Source organism: Neodiprion lecontei, chromosome 4 (assembly GCF_021901455.1).
Source record: "Neodiprion lecontei isolate iyNeoLeco1 chromosome 4, iyNeoLeco1.1, whole genome shotgun sequence".
Classification (NCBI taxonomy): domain Eukaryota; kingdom Metazoa; phylum Arthropoda; class Insecta; order Hymenoptera; family Diprionidae; genus Neodiprion; species Neodiprion lecontei.
In genome coordinates, this window is record NC_060263.1 from 29,104,300 (window position 1) to 29,126,244 (window position 21,945).

The following is a 21,945-nucleotide window of genomic DNA, read 5'->3' on the forward strand; positions in this document are numbered from 1 at the left end:
ATCTTCATTTTTACATGTAATGAGATTCAAATTGATGCGAACCGTATCGATACACCCGTCCTATTATTTAAACGCTTTTACACGGCACGATTACGCTTCGCGCCTGCTAATTGTGTTTCTGATGTAAGCCTATTCATTTATAGTATCCGATGAATGCGGATAGACTCGCATAACGTACAGCCTGTTATTTTCATTTTCACTCCCACGGAAATTGGTTTGAAATAAAAAGTTGACACCTTGGTCACGGTTTGTTTCCTAATTATCATTCGTGAGATAATTACGCAAATATACCTACCGTAATGGGTTACTTGTACGATATATTTCATTTATTACTCATTGCATATTCAACGCCTGCTACGGCATCAACTGTGATTGATAACGGTTAAATAGGCATCGACCGTTTGTTGCATGAGGTGATATTTCGAAAGAGAATAAAAAATGACGACTGAGCAGCGAAGAGAGATTGGGATATAAAAATTGTACAAAGAAATAACGCGAAATGCCACGTCTAACAAAGCTGCTGGTCCAGAGAAACTGCCACGGCCTCGATGCAAAGCGGCGTCGAAATGAACCTGCGAAATTTATGAGGAGAAGCAAACTAATAACGCATATTTATAATCAACCGTTTGACGTTGTTTGCAAATGCGTCTTTTGAAATTCATGAATATACTCGTACCTTTCAGCCATCACGAGTACATGCAGATTATACTTATGTACTCAGGATTGTATATAAAAGTGTATCGCATAATGTGATCATATGTGTACGTCACGCGGTGTGTGCTACGGTATAAAAATGTACGAGAAAAAGGTAGTTCTTAATACAATGCTTTCGAAGCACGCTATACGATTTTATTTTCACATTGCGCGGAGCCGTAACGACTCCACCCTCTTGTAACGTTTCGTATTCCTACCGCTATTTACAAGCGTCTACTTATAGAGTACAATGTGCGTGCACGTGATACACACAGTTGTTACGTATGCAGATAGAGATGATCAGAGGATATCTAACGGCGCGTTGCGGCCGTAACATGCAATATAGTAATCCCTGTTTAGCTAAGTATCTATGTGTATATTTGGAATATTAAACTAATTCAATTATGTTTCGCATTTATGTTTCATGTGCCATTTCATCCTGGTCTTATTCGCGGTTGGACACTCGTGCAGAGCTCAATTGGAGTAAGTATAACACCAATATTTATACATTCAATTACGTACGATGTTCTTTAGTGGGAAATATTTAGAGAAGAGACGATTTAGCGAGATGAAAGAAAATTAATCACCTTCCCTGACTCGTTTTTATCCAAAATTAAACAAATTTTGAATCTAAGCAATTACCGATTAAGTCCACGTTCATTTTTACGATACACGTTGTACCTATCAAAGAAAAATAACAAAATTGGCTCAATCCACTTGTCACAAATCGTAAAAGTTCTCTAACAGTTCTTCTTTCTGTGTCCAAGGATGCAGAGTTGGCAGAACTATTCTTTCATTTGCAACCTTTTTTTTTGGTCATATTTCCTAAAAGCGAATGGTGAAAGTTTCGATCTTGAGATAAAAGTTTTTTTTTCTTTTTCTTCTTTCTGTTTTATGTAAATTTCTTATGATCGTATGAACATCGTTAAGAATTTTACTTCTACTTAAACTCGATATTTGGCTAGTTTTGCTTATCTGCCTTCCGGGGATCATTGCGGTTAGCAGATTTCACGGCGTGAAAAACAGCGTTGAATTCAGCTTTCCGAAAACTGTGGCGAATTGAGACGACGTGGCCGCGGAAAACGGGCATCCTCACGAAATACGAATTATTACGGCATTACAATACGGTGTTGCGGCGTGAATCTGCAACGGAAGCGGGAAACTGGGAAATGTACATATATATATAGAGTTCAGGAGTGACGCAGGGACGGGAGTAATTCCAGATTCAGATTACCGGAATGGTTCGGCACAATGTGTACTTCGTACCCCGTAGGAGTTTCAAGACTCCACTTTCTCTAATCGGGAACTCCGGCGTAATAACGAGGCTCCGGAAGTCGCGTTTGTCCTTCATATTCTTCCTCATTCTATAACCCAAGTTATAAAAGCGTTGAAACCCGTTCACAGTAGTTATACTAGCTAAATAGATTGAAAATATTCGATTATTTTTTTTTCTGTCATAGCATTTGTTATACCTATGAATATTATAGGTATAACAGTCCGCATTCAGAACGCGGTTCGCACATAAAATGCTAAGACGCACGTTACTCCAGGTGTCTGAAATCATTAATCTCTCGTCCTTGCATTGGGAATAAAATTTCTGATACGGACAATGATAAATAAAAATAATGCTGGTTGCATTTCTTCGGAAAATCAGTTACCGGTTGCAACCTTCTAGAACACATACCTTCGTTGAATTGTGTGTAAATGAGTAAATTTATAATGAACGCTGAATTGAAGTCCAGTGTCGGCCTCACGCAACCGGATATGTAGCTTTGGTGTACCTACATACTTTCATCAGACGTGAACAAGCGTAACCAATTTCCGTAAGAAGGTACGTGCTTAGAGATGGAAGCGATCCTCGAGTAGCTGCTTTTATCTAAATTACAGCAGCCGAGACGAGCGTGTTATATCTATAATCCGTGTAACTCTAACAATAAGTTAGCAAGACATTGGGGGAAAGATTAAACGTAGAATTCTCCGAGACTTACTGTTCTCAGAAGTGATACGCAAGTGAAATGCGACGCGATTTGTTTGATCGTTTTACCTCGCAAAACTATACACCCAACTGTATAGAAGCGAATCCGAAATTTGAATAATTTTAAACTCCCTTGAACCACCCGCGATACTCGACGCCAATATTAGGTTACAAAGTTGATTGAGTTCTGCTGCAACAAAGACAACGGTGGAAATTGAATATGGGTACATCAAACTTTTTTTACAAAGTTCAGGAAGCGTCCGCCTTTTAACCATCCATCGAGGTTTTACTTTGTAAAAAATGTTCCAACAATGCGCAAGCTTCTTTTACAGTGGCGCTTTTTTGTTGTACGCAAGCTCAAACTATTTTTTTTTTTTTGCCATATTTTGTGGCTAAATATAGATGAATCGAAAATAAAATTTTACCATACATACTTTTACGCCACGAATGCATCAGGTTTTCGAGTAATTACCGCAAACATGCGCGCCTCGTGTTCTAGATTCCGTAACGTGCATGCACAGGTTAATATCGAGTTTCACAACGCTGTTATCAAATTTATCGACGAATTGAAATCCATCATTTCCCGATTCCCACAGAATAATATTAATAATGAGAAGCATATAACCAAGCAAGTATCTCATACTCGTGCGATGATTACATAGATAGGCGTGCATGTTGTTCGAGGTTTAATTGAGAAGGGTAAAACATAACTATGTATCAATCCAACGCTGTTATAATAGTATGCAGCTTTACCCGTTGGCCATTGCCATCCACCCAATGCACAAAATTATAATTTCACCTCGGGTAACGATGAGAGGATAATATTTGATCTCTTGTTGAGATTGATAAAAAATTTGTGCATGCCATTCAGCGAGTGATCATTCGTGAATTCATCGAATATTTCGAAAGCAAGTGTCGCGAACCGTTCGTCGATGCTCGCGGGTTGTTGAAAATCTCCCGACACGTAGTTCGGTAGCTTGAAAGTTGAACCATGAATCCGTATGGAGCGCTGTTTTATTCGCTTCGTACTTTTGGCTTATCACTTTATTACGCATTCGCGTTTCTGAACTCGGTATATGTGTATAACCATGAATAATGCAAGCCTGCCTCGTGTGCTCCGTGTTGCTCTTATATACCCGCCGCGCGATTTCTTTCTCACAGGTATATCCAGGGTCAAAACTTTTTTGCGAAACCGACACTTTCAACCTCAACACCGTTATTAACCCCAACGAGTGACGATATTTTTTCACACTCTCTTTGCATACTAATTAGAAATAACGCGACTCAAGCGCTAACAAAATTTTAAAACATTCGGATGAAATCGTGGGAGGTTTGATCAAAAACACCCAAGCACAACTTTCTTCGATCCATTTGAGGTTTGAAGTTATCTTTTGTCCATTTTTCAACCCTTATCGAGCTAAAAATGCTGGAAAGATTCGATATCGGATCTGCGTTCAGGTACGCGTAGACATTTAGGAAGGGGAATGTACGCTTAGCGTCGGAAATTACCGAGTATGTACCCTATCGGACCGGGTGACGGAGAAAAATCGTTAAAATGCCGCGTACCGAGCCTCGGCTGACTTTCCAACGGTGAATATAAGATGGAAGCTCCTTAATCTATTCTTGCCTAGCTGTATCCTCCAAGTTTTCTTGTTATCCGTCGAGAGAAGGGGCGAAGAAGAGAGGCTTTAAGGGTTCCTCGTATAAACTCGACTCGACTGATTGAGACGACACGTCGCGACGGCAGTCTCCCGTTATTCTCAATCCGATGTGATTCGAAAAGTTCCTGACTGATATTAACAAATCTTGACATTCTTGCGATGCCTACAATGACAAAGGAACTCCCGTGTAAGAAGGTTATTAATGCTGCTCCTAAGAAGGCGGAGGGTTTGTTGTTCAGGGGTACGAGGGATGATGGTGGGGAAACTCGAACAATACCGAACTTGCCCATCTAGTCCAATTTGGAAGGGTCGTATAAAGCCAACAGAGCGGTTAACCACAGGTATAATAATATAAAGCCTTATAGGCGATCGGGCAGAGATATACCACCTTTGTTTACACGGTAAAAACGATAAGGAAGAGCCGTCTGACCTCTTAAGGATCGTTGTAATTTTTAATAACCCGACAGGTTTACGTAACGTGTAATATTATACGTATAATACGTTGTACAATCCCCAAATTGAAGCATTAATTCCTTCCGTTCTCTCGACTCCCATTCACTCCCCACTTCTCGCCTCCTCGCTTTGAGAAAGTGAGAATAACGCGACAGTCAGGATGGGGTCCACCAAACCCGTTGTTCCTGGAGGAAAAGGAAAGGGACGTTGGGGTATATATGGCAGAAAATAGGTGCGTGGGACGAAGGGCGAAGGGCGTGAGGGGCGGAAAGAGGGAAGAACGAGGTAGAAGAGGGAATTCTGTAAGGACTCTTGGCAGGGAATTGACGAGGGTCCTCCAGCCAAACCGCTATATGGAATCAACCACCCTTCTTCGTGCAACTGGTATATCAGCCGTCAACTAGCTCGATTTATTACCCTCGCCAACTTCGAGGACGATATATTATTATCACCGTTGAATTTTCAAAACACGGAGGCGGACCGTTGCTAATTTTCTTCAGCCTGGTCCAACGGCGCTAAAATCGTGAAATATTGCGACTTTAATATAATCTCTTTGAAAAAAAGAACCTTGTGAACGGGATTCACCTAAATTTGACTCATAAAATTTCACCGGTATACAATCGATGCTTGTAGGGTGAAATGAATTTTGATCAATTTATTTATGGAGCTTGCTTATTTGCGCCGGTATCAAATTTGCAGTAATTTTACCGGAACGGGCGGGAAACTCTCAAATTATATTTGAAAGTTAAATACCCGAGGGACAAGAGAAAATAGGAACTCTGGAAAAAGAAATACACACGCACAAAATCTAAGTCATGTGGAAAAATTCATCGATGGTCTTATCTGCTCGCGGAGCAGAGGATTGTCATATTCGAAACGAGAAGTGTTAGATTCTGGAGATAATAGAATGGAAAAGGTACGCGTTCTTAACGCATTTCCTGCATAAAAAACGTTATGCTCATGAAGCGCTTATCGCGGACGCGTACAGAGCTGAATCTTTAAAGCTGATTCCCAGATAATTTTAAAGCTAGCTTTGTCTTTGAAGTGAAATGCATTCTTCTCTATGTTTGAAAATAATTGTGAAACTAATCAAACATTTGCAATTATGACTGACGTAAACAGTAACTTTTTAACAGTGACCGTGTTAGAAAGAATTATAAACAAATGGTCTTATGCGACATTACAAGAGGATCGTTCCATCAAGATAACAAAATATTCTATAACGACGATAATATCGAAATTGTCATGCCCGATTCGGAAAAAAATATGTTTGCCATTGGTTGATTCTATACGATCATTGTACTTATAATTAAATATCAGTATTCCTGCCAGTAATAAAAATTTCGGTGATCAATATGATGCAAAGTCAATGAGCTTAACCATAAATAAAGACTTGAATCATAACATTTAATCAATTGGAAGAAGTGGGTTGAATAATATAGTATTCGTGGCTCAACTAGAGCCTGAAAAATAAGTTAAAATACTTACAGTAAGGCACATCAAAACTAGGCCAGGATCGCAATCGTTTTAATTCTCCAAGATTTATTATGAAGTAGCAGCTATTTTTTCTATTTCAACGAATGGAGGAATTGCAGAATTATACGTCACTATTCGAAATAAGAATATTATAATGTCAGAAAACATAAATTTGATAGGTGAAAACGTAGAGCCGTAGATTTATCCATATTTGCATTCATACGGAACGATAGTTTGGCTTCCTAATTTACTTTATGTTCATAGTAAGATAACTAATTCTAAACCCTGGAGCAGATCTGCGTGTATAAAATACAGATTGGCTATTCATGAAAATGAATTCAACATATATTTATCAGGGCGCTGATTATTTCAACAGTGGCTTGTAGATAATTGTGTAAAAGTGGAACAAGATTGATTAGGATTTTGTATTGACGATTAAAGAACATTGCGTTTACGAACATATCAAGGTTTAAGAGAATATTCAAAAAGTATTGCACACGATAAATAATAAAAAAATTAATATTTACGGAGACGAAGACAATTTTTATGATAAAAAATAATAAACAATCAGGAAAACGCGCAAAGCGCGCTGATGCGCTTGTAGTGTAAAAAGCTGACCGTTGTTCGATCAAGTCAGACCACGATACGAAATTTCGGGCTTCATTGCAAACCCGTTGAGAAAATCAACTCTGAATTATTCTAGTGCAAGAAAAGCCCCGTCGCGTTGTTTCCGGAATGAAATTCGTAATAATAGACGTAGCTCTCGCAGGGCGGTTGAGAATAATACCCCATAATTTTCGTCTTATTTCATCACTCAGAGTATCTCTAATAAGCTCTTTTCTTTGTGGAACGATGACTTCATTCGAGTTCTTCTGACAGCTCGTGAAAGACGTGTAATTTTTACGCGTCTCGGCTATTTGAGTTCCCTTAATATCCCTAATAAGACGAAACCCCGTTTCAGCTTGGATGAACGTAATAGCTGTCAAATTTACACACGAGAACGACTTTGTCCGGGTGAGACAAGAACGTGTCGTCAGGCCCGAAGCGAAGCTCCTGCTCTCGAATATACGTTCACCTGTTGAATAAAGAAACTACTCGTGTTGTGTGTGACATCCACTTCGCAAAAAGTAGAGGCTTTATACGAAACTGTATGTATACTATCGTCGGGGTAAGGTTGGAACAGTTTTTTTACGGAAAAGTTTTCGGAGATAATCAATAACGTGGAGAAAATTCCAGGCTTTCTCAAAACTTGTTTTGCTTTATTGATCACATCGGTAGTGGTAATAAACTGATGAAAAATTTCTTGACGATCCGACTTGACCGTAGTAAAATTTCAAATTTAACTCTTCGAGAAACAAAGTCTCACTCGTATAATCTATCAATTTGTTTACGGATCGATTGGGTCCTTACGATAGAGGATTCGAATTGGATTATTAATCATTATTTTTGCGTTCCCATCGCCGTGGTAGTTGCCAGTAATCAATGGACTGAGATGAATATATAAGGAAGCTTAAAGCCCGTGAGGGTCGTAAGCCCGAAAAATGGAATTTCTCATACAAATAAAATTACAAGGTGACTCAATTTCAGAGATTATACATATATAGATACAATATTTTCTCCATTTGTCAAAGTAAAGCAGCGCTGGTCGCATTGATCAAGAGCCTGATTTATGTCTGTCGGATAAATTACAGAGGAGCCGTGACAAGACGAATGTTTCATTAACCCAGTTAGGAGACAGTTGTCTTGGCGACTGAGTGCAGCAAATAGAGATGTACGGATATACGGACATCTGCGAACAACGAACCGCGTGTAATATCGCGACGCGGCGACGTCCGCAGCAAAAGTTTCTTCATCACTGCAAAACTAGCAGGAGAGTCTCTTTTCACCGAATACATGTAAACTCACTCGTGAGCTTTGATATAGTTATAATTATACACGCGGTTCTCACTCGCGTGAAACCATTTTCCCGTAATTGGGTCAACCATATTATGCCCCGTCGATTATACAACCTCGGTTTCGTTTTCAATTATACTTCGCCACGTGCAAACAAATTGCTTACTTTCGAATAAATCTTCCAAGCAACGCGTTTCGTTGAACACGTAACGGTATGTTCATTGATTTATTATAACTGCGCAAACGGAACAGATTTCACTGGCTTTTTCATCCGTCACTCGATAAATCGTTACAGAAAACTCAGATACTGCCAACGGAGAAAGAAAACGGAGTCGAGTCCGTTCGAAGCACGGACAGTGAATAGCAAAAATACTCCTAGAATAACAATCAACGGAGTACACGAGTGCTCGATGATGAGAAATCGCATGGTTCAGGAAGTATTTTGATTAACCGAAACGAGGTGAATTACTTCGGCTATATCCGTTGCAGAAGCGGATATTAAAAATCGCAATACGTAGCAGCTGTTTCTCATCCTGAGGACAGAGTATAGGTATTGTATCGCAATCTATTAAAATTAGTTCTTCGTTATCACGCTTCAATCCTGCTCATTGTGGCTGGTTCGAATGAAATTATATAATATAAACGAGTAAAAATATAAGGTTAATTAACAAATTACGTACAGCCATGGTGGTCGCTGTACAAGTGTATCAAAATATTCATGCCAGAGTAACTTGAATCAACAGCCCTTCACGACCGGAAGTGGCAGGTTGAAGTGTATAAATAAAATACCTTCTTACGCTCTTCACCCCACGGTAACGTCGTTCGATCCAGGCAGTAACTCTGCAAACTGTATAAGCTGTACCTAGGCGTACTTTACTCATTTCACCTCTCGTATATAATATACGACATGAAAGAAAACCACGGTCGATACGATCCCGTCCGAATGACTCTCAGCACGCTTCTACCAGTATATAGAAGGGGGGTGTTTAAAGGGGCCTGATGTACAAGTCGACCTGTCTATAACGTACGTGCGGAGAATTTTCGTTACTCGAAAGCTTCTCTCGTCGTTTTATCGGGATTCGGATATATACTTGCTTTTAGTGGAATGCGTTCGAGCTTAAGTTATTCTCCTAGATTGTGCCCGCATGTTTGTATGTTAAGAGAAATATTGTTTTCCGCGCTTCTCTCGAAATATTGCATCCAAAATAAATTCTTCCAATCTGCGATTTGAGAATAAACTGAAATCAGGAAACGTCAGGGTATCCAGGTGAAGTTGCTTGAAAGGATTCGGACAAGTCCGAGGAGATTGAAACCGTGACGAACGGTTTGAGTATGAATTTTTAATACCAGCTTTTCCAACTGCCAAATAACAATTCATAGTGTAGATCAAACTTAATCTACGTTAATTATGATACATCTCAATAAACGATTTTTGCGAAATTACTTCGATGATGCAGAACTGATATTGATTTCCGCGTATAAGATTTGCATGATCGTTAAGAGAAGTGAAGAAGTTGGTTTTTTGTCTTACAAAAAAGTAAGTAAACCGAATTTTTGAGTTTAACAGCTACAACGCGTGAAGTATTCACCAATCGTAGCAGAATTACGAGCCTTTGGGGGGGTAAAACACACGAACACAGCGTACCAGGTTTCATATTTTTAATAAAATTCGCTGACTTCAAGCTCTGCTGCATACGTCGCATATCAATGTTTCACGGTGTCACGTAATGCCCGGGCCGTGATATTAGCGTTGCGGTAAGCCCGTGCAGGCCAGTGATCCCCCGGCTTGGTGTATCAACGTGTAATTGCGTTGCTGGCTGCAGGTAGTTCGTGCAGGCTGTTGGTTTTATCTCTACGAGGAAATCGTCACGTCGATAAGGGGTCCAAGTAGGAAAAAGGAAATGAGAAAAAAACCGCAATGGTCGATATTGCCCCCGCGAAAAAATAACCCTGGATAACGCGAGGTATTATACGGAGTATACTGTACGGATTTTTGATCGCCTACGCAGCATCGTACCTCTTATACCCACTTTCGAATAATAATCTTCACATTATGGAAATTACGATCGAAGCCGGATCCCCTCGGTCAGAGACCGGCAAAATGGCGCCGCGTGTTATATGCTATACACCTATAAGTACACCTACACAACTTTGAGTTGTTTTTCATCCACGCGCTTGAATTATAACGGTGTTGTAAGTCAACGGGGGGCGGTATCACCGGCTGATTACGAGGGCGGGGGACGCAATTTCCACAACGCCGCTAGGATAAGAGAAAACTTTGCACCGTAGACGAGGTTGTGATACGAGGTTGATGCGAGGCTCGAGCTACAGGTGATGCTAAATTACACGTTGGTTTATTTACAGAACGACAGGGAATCCCGGGAGCAAATCACCGGCTGGAGGCAGTGGCGGTCCGGGGGCGGGTGGCGCCCCTGGTGCCGGGGGTGCGGAACCTCGAACACCGACTGCGGGGCCCCAGAACAAGCAGCTCCAAAACGTCAAAGGGGACCATCCCTCCGTTAGTATAAATTTCCCCAAAATTTGACCCTTTTTTTTGTCCGTTCGGGTTTTCCGCCGTCTCGCGTTTCTCTTTACGGGTACGTAAGTGATATCGCATATTTTCGAACTTTGATTTATGGGAAAGGTGTGTTTCCTCGGGTTTTTCGTGATTTTCGAAGCCACGTAAAGGATATGCGGTCTTATCGCTGCAGCGATGGGAGTTGGAAACCCATTCATGACTATATCCGTGCTTTCTGATCACGGAGATTTTCCTAATTACCAATTATATGCCATGTCGAAAATCCGCTTCAAATTGGTTTTATTATACGGCACCGTGTAACGCCGTCTGGGGTATCTGCGGCTACATTAGACATTCTATCCCTCGCATCTGAGGAAACTTTCCCAATTTCTCAAGTCTTTAATTGCCAAGTTAAGGGCGGGAGAAGAACGGTATTCCTTTGTCTCATCTCTTCCGGATCGGCCGACTCTTGTATACCGGGGGGAAACTTTTCTCACTTATATTCTTTTTCCACCCCCGCGCTAGCTTTTGAAAATCGATTCTATTTCAACTCTCGACTCGGCCTCTCTTTGCCGTCCGCGAATTTCCACTTTTCGGATTATTTCCCGATAAAACTTCGAGCCCCGAAAGTATTTTCGGATCAACGCTCGCTCGATGGCGAATTCCCGAATTCGCGTTCTGAACATATAAAATATTTCATTCCCAAACTGAACATTTCGTAAGGCTGTTTTCGCTACGAAAACGCCCAATGTCTGTGTAATTTCATTTCCTCTTCCAGATGGCGTTCCTCCAGAGCAGATCGGTATCCTTGGTCGACATGTACATCGACAATACGGAACCGAGCGAAAACGTTGGACAGATACAGTTCAGCCTTGAATATGACTTCCAGAACTCTACGCTCATGCTGCGCATCATACAGGTCAGCCATTTTCGCCACGCGTATCAGTCTATATTGTTATTATCTGGAAGTAATTAACATCACAGCACGTTCTGCTCCGTCCGAGCGGTAAGCCGATGCAGCCTTCGACCTTCGATAATAATTCTGCAAATACCTAACTGAATTTCCCTTGCACTGTACCTAGGTACATACCTACGCCTATCTATACGTATGGCGCGCTGTTATTGCTCGAACCCCGGTTCCGTTAACCTATCGAGGCGAAGGTCCTCGTTTTATATTTAGCCTCGAACCCTGCCGGGGGGTGTTTGTTTCCACCCAGCTATTGACCTTCTCGCTCTTGAATAACAACGATGAAAATACGAAATTAAAAACACCCCTGTTTGCACTTGCGCGCTATACTTAAGCGACCAGGGGTTGGTTGGCATTGGAGATTTGTCATTGTCGGACCTTGGCGTGTATCAAGTTTGGACGCACAGCGCCTCAGTGAGAAAATGAGTGTTATTCTTCTCCTTCTTTTTCGGCATGCGACAAATCGAAAAGCTGAGTCGAATTTAAAGGCGTTACGGTTAAGAGGACCTTGCTGCGTGACCGCAAATTATATACACCAATGGGTATATCTGTGTATATACCCTACACAACACGGAGGTTGGAATTAAAGGAGGTCAACAAATCTCAAGGGGGTAAGGGAACTCGTTCTGAAAGTATAAACTTGAGCGAGCGTAAAAAGACGGCGCGGGTGTTCAAGTTTCAGGGTGGGTGGAAAGAGAAAAGTGAAAGGGGGCGAGTGGACAAAAAAACTTCTCTGCATCCTTTCACCGCTGACTTATTCAACTCCCCTGTACAGACCGACATTATCTCAGGCATAAATTAATCTGAATAAATATACCGGGGATCGTATAACAGAAGCGAAATGTCCGTCGCTACGGCTGACGAATACCTTGAAACTCGATTGCCAAGTCGTAAAAACGGAACTACTCGCTAAGAACGATCTCTGCTTATCCTTGAATTTAGCAAAGGATTATACAGAGAAGAATTTAAAGTAATGAAAAGAAAAATCGAAACGAGAAAACAAATTTCCTGATTGCCGTCCGTAGGCGAGAAAACGTGGGCCTAAAAATCATTCGACAAGTTGAAATTCGCCACGCGGAGAAGTTCGACTAAACTCACAGGTTGAGAACCATTCGTCAACTGTATACGAGGCGGAGTAGTGAGTCGGGGTGGTTTTCATACCCTGTCCGTAAGTTTGACATGATCAAGTTATATGATACCCCTCAGGTCCTCAATTTCAGCACCGAAGGCCGTGTCTATTACTACAACTCACCCTTTATCCGCGGTGTGAAACTCGCGGGTGAGAGATGAACAGTCGTCAAAGATGCGAGAGAGCGAAATTTTCCAGCGAAATATGTATATGTATGTATAATGTACCTATATAATCCATATATTATGACAAGTCTGACACACTCCGCATTACGACTGATCGGGGTGCGAAAATTGCCGAATCATCCCTACTGGCGGGGTGAGATTCGAAATTTCGAGGGAAGCCAGTGAGAAATTGTGATTGTCAAGCGGCTTTGATAAATCGTCAATTTCCCCGGTTTTCTAGTCATTTACGGGCTGCAGTTTCCTTGGACCCGTTTTCACCTCACCGTGCAACACGAGCGTCATATCCTCGTTAGCGATTTCATCCGCCCTTACGATCAGACTAACTATTTCCGGCGAGCTTTTTGTTCATTCTCAAGTTCCCCCAGGCGCTGATTCTTGGCGTTTGACGTAATCGGCGGACGCGATTATTGTTAGCTTGAAATCGGTAATCCCCCAGGTCCTCGAGAGGGTCAAGTTACGGCAATTAGAATGTGACGCAGTCTTTACAAAGAAAGAGAAGTGCGCGACCGTGGTCTATTCGTGCGTATTAAGCGAGGGGGAAGACGGAAAAAAATTAAGCAGGACAGACCTAGCTCAAAATTGAAGAAATATCTCATTCTAATGTCCCCCGGGAATCCGTATAACCTACCGCCGATATCTGTTCGTGCCTCCGGCTGATTTCCCGATTTATTTCGCATCCCATTGTGGTACGTACACGTATGTTTGCCCTCGTGCTGAGTCGCTGCCAATCTTCAACTTGCCCAGATCCATTCTCTTGATACTCCCGACCGTTTCGGTGATTGACGATTGCAATTTAAGGGCGGAACTCGCCTATAGATCGGCATGGAGACAATTTCCCGTGTATCGCCAACTCGGCTCGACTGAAATAAGTGGGGAAAAAATCCTATCATTTTTAGCGTTGTTCCAAGGCCATTGTTCACATGTCAATGGTTCCTTCCATTGTAAGGTTGAATAAGGGATCGCATTCCCAGTGATACTTCGCGCCTTTAATCACGGCCATCAACTCGTGCAAATAATTCGTATGGTTTTAAGTCACATTCTGTTTCTTACGTCTTGCTAGACGGTGTCACATTGGACAGAATCCGACGCTTAGTCTTGCCTTGGGTAATGACTGCCAAATGAAAAGTTATAGATTTCTTTTGCGTGCCTCGACCTGAGGACAAAATCCAATCCAAGAGTCAGTTTAAAAGAGACCAGGCCAAACATTCACCGTGGTTTGAATCTGAATACAGATGCAAGAATTCTCTGATAGGATGGCAGCTGCTCGTCACTGAAAACTTTCTTAATTTAGCAAAAAAAAAAAAACGTGAAAGCTCGTTAAACGACCGTTTCGTTTCTCCGAGGTCAGAGTAAGTCACAGAAGTGCCTAATTAACTAAACGAGCCGTACGGAGCTCACGAATTCGGCTGATTGTTTAAAAGCGTAACGATACCGTGGCACTCGGATTTATTCCACTCAGCCATCTCCCCCCGCTCAGTCGTCGTGACTCATTTTGGCACGTTATAAATTACGCGAATTATTCACGATCTCTCCCTCGTCGTTCATCATCTCAATCGATTTTTTACTATAAATTATATGACGTTGGAACGAGGCGCAAATCTTATGATTTTGAAATCCAAATGCTGGAGAGAACCTGGTTCAGTTTTAATACGACCGCATGATTATCTACGTCGAATCATGTACCCCGTTCAAGTATAAAACTTTCGTTCCATTAACTGAGTCTCGTAAGTCTGGCTTATACGAATCAGCAATTCCCTCGATAAACTGCAGCGATTTCACTTTGTTGGTGGTTTAGGGCGCCAGGGTGCGGTTTTTATTCGTGCCCTTGACAAAGCTGTAAAATCGCGACAGCCGTATTATAACGCCGAGATTGATCGACGGCGCTGAGTGAACGGTAAGCCGATAATTCTATCCTTGAGCATTCCGTAACTAAAATCCCACAAATTCCTCACGATTTCACGATTCCTTCGTGAGGTTGCGGAAGATTTCGCGATAGTCAACCGGCAGGGGCGAAGAGGATGGCGGGGGATTTTCGATACAAATTCAAGTAGGAGGGAATAAAAGAATTGAGAGGACTCGATACAAAAGGGACGAGAGGTTCGTCGAGTATCCGACGTTACTTTCTACCGCTTGACTGTCAGGACGAACTTAGCTGACGGCAGACGAGACGAGAGGAAATATCTTTGACGAGAAGGGTTGATATACCCTACTTAAGATGTGATTTTTCGCAAAGGGGATGAAAAAATGAGAAAAATGCCAGCGCTGTGCGTGAGGACAACAAAGACGCCGCAAGCTCTCTGTAACGTTGTACGAATTTAAACAAGCGAAGGGGCGGGCGTGCAATTAAAGTGATTAGACGAGATCGCCTCTCACTTTCATTTCACCCAACTTGATCCCGCTTTCAAAGGATCGTGACACTATCATCAACGAGCATATTTTATTACGTGACCAGCATACTTTATATGGCTCGATCCGCCAACTTTGAGCTAGTTTTTTAGGGTAAAACTTGCCATCTAGCTGCAATTTGGATGTATTAAAATGTACGTAACATAAAGATACAAATATCTTGTAATTCTTAGGCCTTTAAGATTTACCGTTTGTGAGAAATTCGTTACTTAATTTCGACATATTTTCGAAGTGAACTTTTGTCTTTGAATTTTCAGAGATCCTCGGAATATTTATACCAATTAGGTATGATCCCATTTTAATCCCACTCTCAAAATTCTAGGATACGTTTCAAAATGTCTTATCTTTTCGCACGGTAAAATAAAAGAAAAAATTATGTTTTAGACCTTTAAGGTACTTTCTGAGGATCCACGTTGAAGTGGAATTTATGTTTGGAAAAGTCGGACTTCTTTTATGCAAAAAATACATTAGTTCATGTTTGATTTCTGACGACAGGGAGTGTTAAAAATTTTAAGACTGAAGGTTCAATTCGATATCGTGATGAAATTTATCAACGTGTCGCTCGTAAACAGTAATGCCTCGGGGCTTTAAAATTCTGGGACTCTCATATCACAGCGTACATAAACTTTCCGGCGATTTCCAAATTTTCACGCTATAAAGCTGACGGAAGATCGGTGGATCGGCCTATCTTGTTCAGTGATTCGGTCAGCTTTAATTGTCACTCTTCGATTTTATTCAATCTAGAAGCTTTTGTCTTATTTAACAAAATGCACGTGCAGTCGAGGCAAGACACGTATAAACAAAAAAAAAAAAAAAGAAATCTCGGTGGGATTTGAAGGTTCCTATTCAAAATGGAAGAACCGTGAAGCTTGCACGCGTTTTGAGAAACACTGGGAGACCCGATCGACCGCTTGGCGCAAAATGGGACCCAGGATTCTAGTACCTTCTGTGTAATAATTATGTAGTGAATAGGTATATACGTTGCATAACGCGATAAACATACAGGATCTATCTAAACTGAGTTACTAGAATTATCACAACAATGGTAATTGCCTTACCGTTGTAAGTACCACGGATTATATGGTCTTATAGGGATTGTAAATGGAGCAGACTGCGAGTGGTTCTCCACTCGCACTTCGCACGTTTTGTTCAAGTCAACAGATCAATAATATGCCTGCAGTGTGAAATACTCTCACAACTTATACGTTTTTCTGCTATCAATCTGTAGCGGGATCGCGTTGATTAGACCAGCGGAATCTTTCGCGACTGTATATTGACTTATTCTCCAACCTTTTTCCCCTGATCCTGACCGTTACACTAGTGACGATAAGTCATGTAAGTATAATATTTATCAAGTTGGCCAGTTCATCTCTAACATTGACGGGCTGGGGCGTGGAGATTGGACATGCGGATATACGAGGTGCACAAGGGGACGAATTCGGGGTGAATTTATCATTATTATCTGCCAGAACCTAGAATGTAGGGAGGGAGACAGAACTCGTTGACATCTTAAGCCGTATATCGCGAGCCACGCAGCTGTGGTCGGTCGTTTGTCATTTTTCAAAACTATGTCACGTGGGCCGAAACTCGTGAGCATCATTCGGGGTATAACGACGGTTTCCGTTATAAGTGTATAATTTTTTTTCGCTACGCGTGTCATCGTGTCTCACAGGACGAAGTTTCGCAAGACTTGGTAATTTTTCTTTCTCTTGTTCTTTTTATGCAAATTTGCAAGAAAGTTTTGCGGGAAGATCGCAATCCTCGAGGACTAAGATCGAGAGGTGTTGTATCCGTATGGCGTGAGAAAATACAGTACGATACAACGTACCCTTCGTGATGAGTTCTACAGATGATGGCAATCAGACAACGTCAGGAGAACAAGCCGGTGCCTTTTCAGAATGGCAAAGAAACTTTTTCCCACTTCCTGTTTCGAAGAAATCCCGGATTGCAAGCCCGAAGGAAAACAGAATACTGGCGCCGTATCCATCAGGAATAGAAACTCGTTCCTACAGCGTTCCTTAACTTCTCCAAGGAAGTAAGCATGTACATATGTGTACAACTATCCACCGTTAGAAAAGTTAGAACTGCTTTATGTAGAAGTTACCTATGTACATACCCAGCAGCAGCAGCAGCATCAGCAGCATCAAGATGAACTTGTTTGCTAGGGTATAGAGAGGAATCACAAAGAAGAGCAATTAATCCTGAATGAAATCCTTCGTCGTGAAGGTACGTCAACGGGTTTTCTTTCCGTTTCACACGACCGTAGTATCGCGAGTCTTTGAAACGGACGCGTTAAAAATGCAAAACCAACCTATCCCAATACTGGAGTGCAAGTATATATGTATATACGTTACTGCGGTACAAGGGAAAAGAGCTATGCGATAGGATGAGAAAAATGTTTAAAGAAAATGAAACAGATAACCTGTGACTTACCGTTAGAGCAGGAAGAATAGCGGTATAACCGTTCGAACGAAAGAAGCGTAAATACAAATTTCTGGCAAAATTCAACGACGTTCACGATGGCGTTCGCCTTTTTACGTAACACCTTTCGTCGATTTAATTAAGCAACATCAAACTGTTCGATTTTTCGCCAAAGTTGCCTACACAAATATTGGAAAATTGCTTCCACGCCCGACACGATTACCATGTTGATCAGCATAAAGCTAAAAGACACCTAAAAATTTTTCTTCTCGTAAAATTTTTTTCACCTTGAATTTCGCTTTAATTCAAGGAAAGTTGTTCCGTATCTCAAAGGTTGAATTTATGACAGAAAAAAATTTCATCCGTTGAATTATGCTATGTATCATATCAGTGAAACGTTATTTATGAAAGGATATAAACGAATGCTATTTTACTCAGACCCTTTGCTCACGGGAAAGGCTTTCGATTGAATTCAATACCAGCTACTTCAAAGCATTCGTTGATTTTTATTGGTACCCCGTATAAGGCTGGTGCCTATAGACCATAAACTTCAAACGGGAGAAATTTCCGCATCAGAAATTCACGACCACGAATCTAATGTAATGATTGGCTCTGTAACGAGTAACGCAGATCGGTTCGGTAATACATCGGTTCATTTTTCTAAACCAAATATTGAATATCCCGCTTTCTCTTCCACAGGAGTGGATTGAGGGCATGATCAATTCAAATGAGATATGTTCAGCATCAAACTTGGGAGAATGTTTCCAGTCCATGAAATTCAAGTGACCAGCATAAGCTATAACTTGTAGTTGTATAAGACTTTGAATTCGAAACTACGTATACCTAAAAATAAACCATATACCTATAGGGAATAATATCAAATTATCTCCGAGTTCGTGACAAGAACGAGCAAGTGAATACGGTACGGTGACGTGCTATTAAATTTCGCGAACTCGGTGATTCTGCTCACCACAGCAAGTTCTTATCCGCCTTGAGTCAACGCGCAGAATGTATCAAGGGTACAATATGCACGTGCACGTGTAACCGTTTCGCGAGAGGAAATTGATTAGTTCAGTACCGGAAAGTTCTTCGGTAGTACTTTTCTTTTTCACCTTCTATATCTCCGACTCAACCACTGCTCCGTGCTTTTCGACAGATATTTCCGGAAATCCACTTGATGCAGAGAGCTTAAATTTGATTCACTCACGGGTTTCAGGGTAAAGATTTACCGGCTAAGGACCTGTCGGGGACGTCGGATCCCTACGTTAGGGTCACGCTATTGCCGGACAAGAAACACCGTCTGGATACAAAGATCAAAAGAAGAACCCTAAACCCAAAGTGGAACGAAACCTTCTACTTTGAAGGCAAGTATTGGTAATCAATTTCGAATTGACTCGACAAGCGATATCCGTGATGCAACACCCCGTTCGCAGGTGAAAATCATTCGACCATTTTTCGTACAATTTTCTTCCGAACTTAGGATCAGCCGGGCTTGTTTATCCGCGAATTACATTACCGAGGTCGCGTCTCGTGTGAAACCGTATATGACTTCAATTACTGGTCAATACCAGGGGAGAAGCTCCATAGTAACGAGACGACGGGACATTCGAAACTCGTGATTTCGCAAACGCGTTCTGCGGTCTCAGATTCTCCCGATGCGTATACGAGTATTCGATACGAAGAGCCAGAGAAACGATAAAAAGAACGAAGATTCGACTACCAGTTTTTCAATGTTTATTTTTTGCCTGGTGTTATATTTCAGTGCCGTAAAAGAATCTCGTCACGTGCTAATAAATTTCGTTTGTCAATTTCCCACGTGATTTCCGGGGAGAAAATTGTACAAACTCGCAATTTTGTCACATTATTCGATACACGTTTTGACACGTGCCTCGTTATTTTCTCCGCAGGTTTTCCTATACAGAAGCTCCAGAGCAGAGTTCTTCATCTTCACGTGTTCGACTACGACCGATTTTCGAGAGATGATTCAATCGGGGAAATGTTTCTTCCCCTCTGCCAGGTAATTTAACGTTATTATTGGTCGTTTTTTCTGGACGTTGAAAAAGATGCCGGGAAAATTATGTTACATTTTTTTTTCTACCCTCGTTTAATAAATGCTCCGGGAGGCAGGTTAATATACCGCCGTACACTCTCGAACAGCGAACACCTATTTACAAACACTTTTGCCCGCTAATCTAGACAAAACATCTATATACGCGTTTCAACGGGCAAATCGGGGGAAAAAATTAACAAGCCACAATAACCGCTCGCTAATTTCAGCGCCATATCCACTTGCGCATCGACCTTCGCTGCTGGTCTGCGTATACAAAACTTGCAACCAAGCCCCAGACTGCTTTATTGACTAGATAATGTTAAAGGGACACGTCCGTGAAATTCTGAATTTTTTTTACGGATATGAAGTTTAAAGTACATCGTTAAATTTTCACTAAACAAATAGTTCCTTGTCTGTTTTAAGTGATTTTAATCAGTGGGTATATTTCAAAAAGCGCTTTGCGTCGCAATTTTCTCTCGCAACAATTTGAAAAAGTTTCACATATTTCCTGTATGTAACGTGGGGAATTAAAAGTTGGCATTAAATTTACAAGCTACATGTAACGAACATGTTGAAATTTGGTATCAAAATTATTTCTGGAATTAAAATTTTCTATACCACAAAACTTTTTCTTGTTGAAAATTTAACCGAATACTTTCGATCGCAATTGAGTGGCGAAATTTGACGGCTACCAGGAAAGCTGTGAAATCATTTCAAATTTTTATGAGATTTTCGTACCATGCCGGAAAGAGCCTTTTGAAAAGCACCAATGTTCGTCATGGTTTAAACCAATATCTAAAAACCTACCGATTACAATCAGTTTAAACAGACAGACGTGTACTTCGTTTAAGAAAACTTTATTGACAGTTAAAAATGCAGGTCAATCGAAGTAGTTTGAAGTTTCACTAACATGTCCCATAAATTCGTTGCATAAATTTGCAGTAATCTATTACATTATCGTGGAACTATATACCTGTTCAATTTTCCTCGACATTTCACTGACTGTTCCGTAAAATTGAAATCAGACTATTTGCAAACGGTGATGCGGTAAAACTGTGAAATTTTTTCTGGGTAGGTGGATCTCTCCGAAAAACCATCGTTTTGGAAGGCACTTAAACCACCGGCGAAGGACAAGTGCGGAGAGCTTTTGTGCTCGTTGTGCTATCATCCTAGCAATTCGATCCTGACGCTTGGTTTGCTCAAGGCAAGAAACCTGAAAGCGAAAGACATCAATGGAAAATCTGGTGAGCTTATGCGAACATTAATTTTTCCCTAACTTTCATTTTTCACCAGGTAAGCTGTTCTGTATGCAAGTTGAATATCGTAACACATGATTGATGAACCCCAGGGTTATCCTTGACGTTTCGAAATCTTGATCACGCATGTGATATATCGTTACCAGCTTGAGATAAGAAATTTTCTTTGCGATAGTAATTCACCGGGGCTTTCGACAGTACAGAATGGAAGAACACCTGTTCTTACGTGTAGAAGGCTCACACGTACATGATGCATCGGCTCGATGCACGTTTCGAGATGATTGATGACGCGTACTCAGCTGTTGTGCGTAGAATTTATTGAACCGTTGGGGTACTACTTATGTTTTCAGATCCGTACGTGAAAGTGTGGCTTCAGTTCGGCGACAAACGAATGGAAAAGCGCAAGACGCCTATATTCAAGTGCACCTTGAATCCCGTGTTCAACGAGGCTTTCTCCTTCAACGTACCCTGGGAGAAAATACGCGAATGTTCGTTGGTCGTGATGGTCATGGACTTTGACAATATCGGGAGGAACGAACTAATAGGTCGTATTCAGCTAGCGGGTAGGTCTCCATGGGCTTTATCCTAGAATAACCATATCCCCTCGACCGTGCATCGCTACGTGAATTCTTTTGCACAGAATCCGCAGCTTCTCTTCTTGGAATTTTTATCCCCTCATTCGAAACCAATGTTCTATGTACACTGTAGTTCGTGGTCACCACCGATTTATGCATCGGAAATTTGGTACGATAATTTTCTTAAGATAAAAGCTGCTTTTAATTGCGGCTTATAAAACTGAAGCTATGAGCTGATCGAATATTCATATAGACGGAATATTTCAATGGAATCTGGCACTTAACTC

The 21,945-nt window shown here is 41.3% G+C and overlaps 1 protein-coding gene across 10 annotated transcripts in view; it reads left to right on the forward strand.

The window, feature by feature from the left end:
- Positions 1 to 21,945, forward strand: part of LOC107220644 (synaptotagmin-7) — a 208,181-nt gene that overhangs the window by 178,050 nt on the left and 8,186 nt on the right. For 9 of the 10 annotated variants that reach the window (XM_046738291.1, XM_046738290.1, XM_046738289.1 and 6 more), the window contains 7 exons: positions 1,165 to 1,176; positions 10,516 to 10,669; positions 11,448 to 11,588; positions 18,994 to 19,141; positions 19,685 to 19,794; positions 20,903 to 21,071; positions 21,434 to 21,646. In XM_046738291.1, the coding sequence (XP_046594247.1) occupies positions 1,165 to 1,176; positions 10,516 to 10,669; positions 11,448 to 11,588; positions 18,994 to 19,141; positions 19,685 to 19,794; positions 20,903 to 21,071; positions 21,434 to 21,646 (947 nt within the window). Of the gene's footprint in view, positions 1 to 845; positions 1,039 to 1,164; positions 1,177 to 10,515; positions 10,670 to 11,447; positions 11,589 to 18,993; positions 19,142 to 19,684; positions 19,795 to 20,902; positions 21,072 to 21,433; positions 21,647 to 21,945 lie in introns of those variants that run through there. The other variant, XM_015659315.2, reaches the window with a different exon arrangement.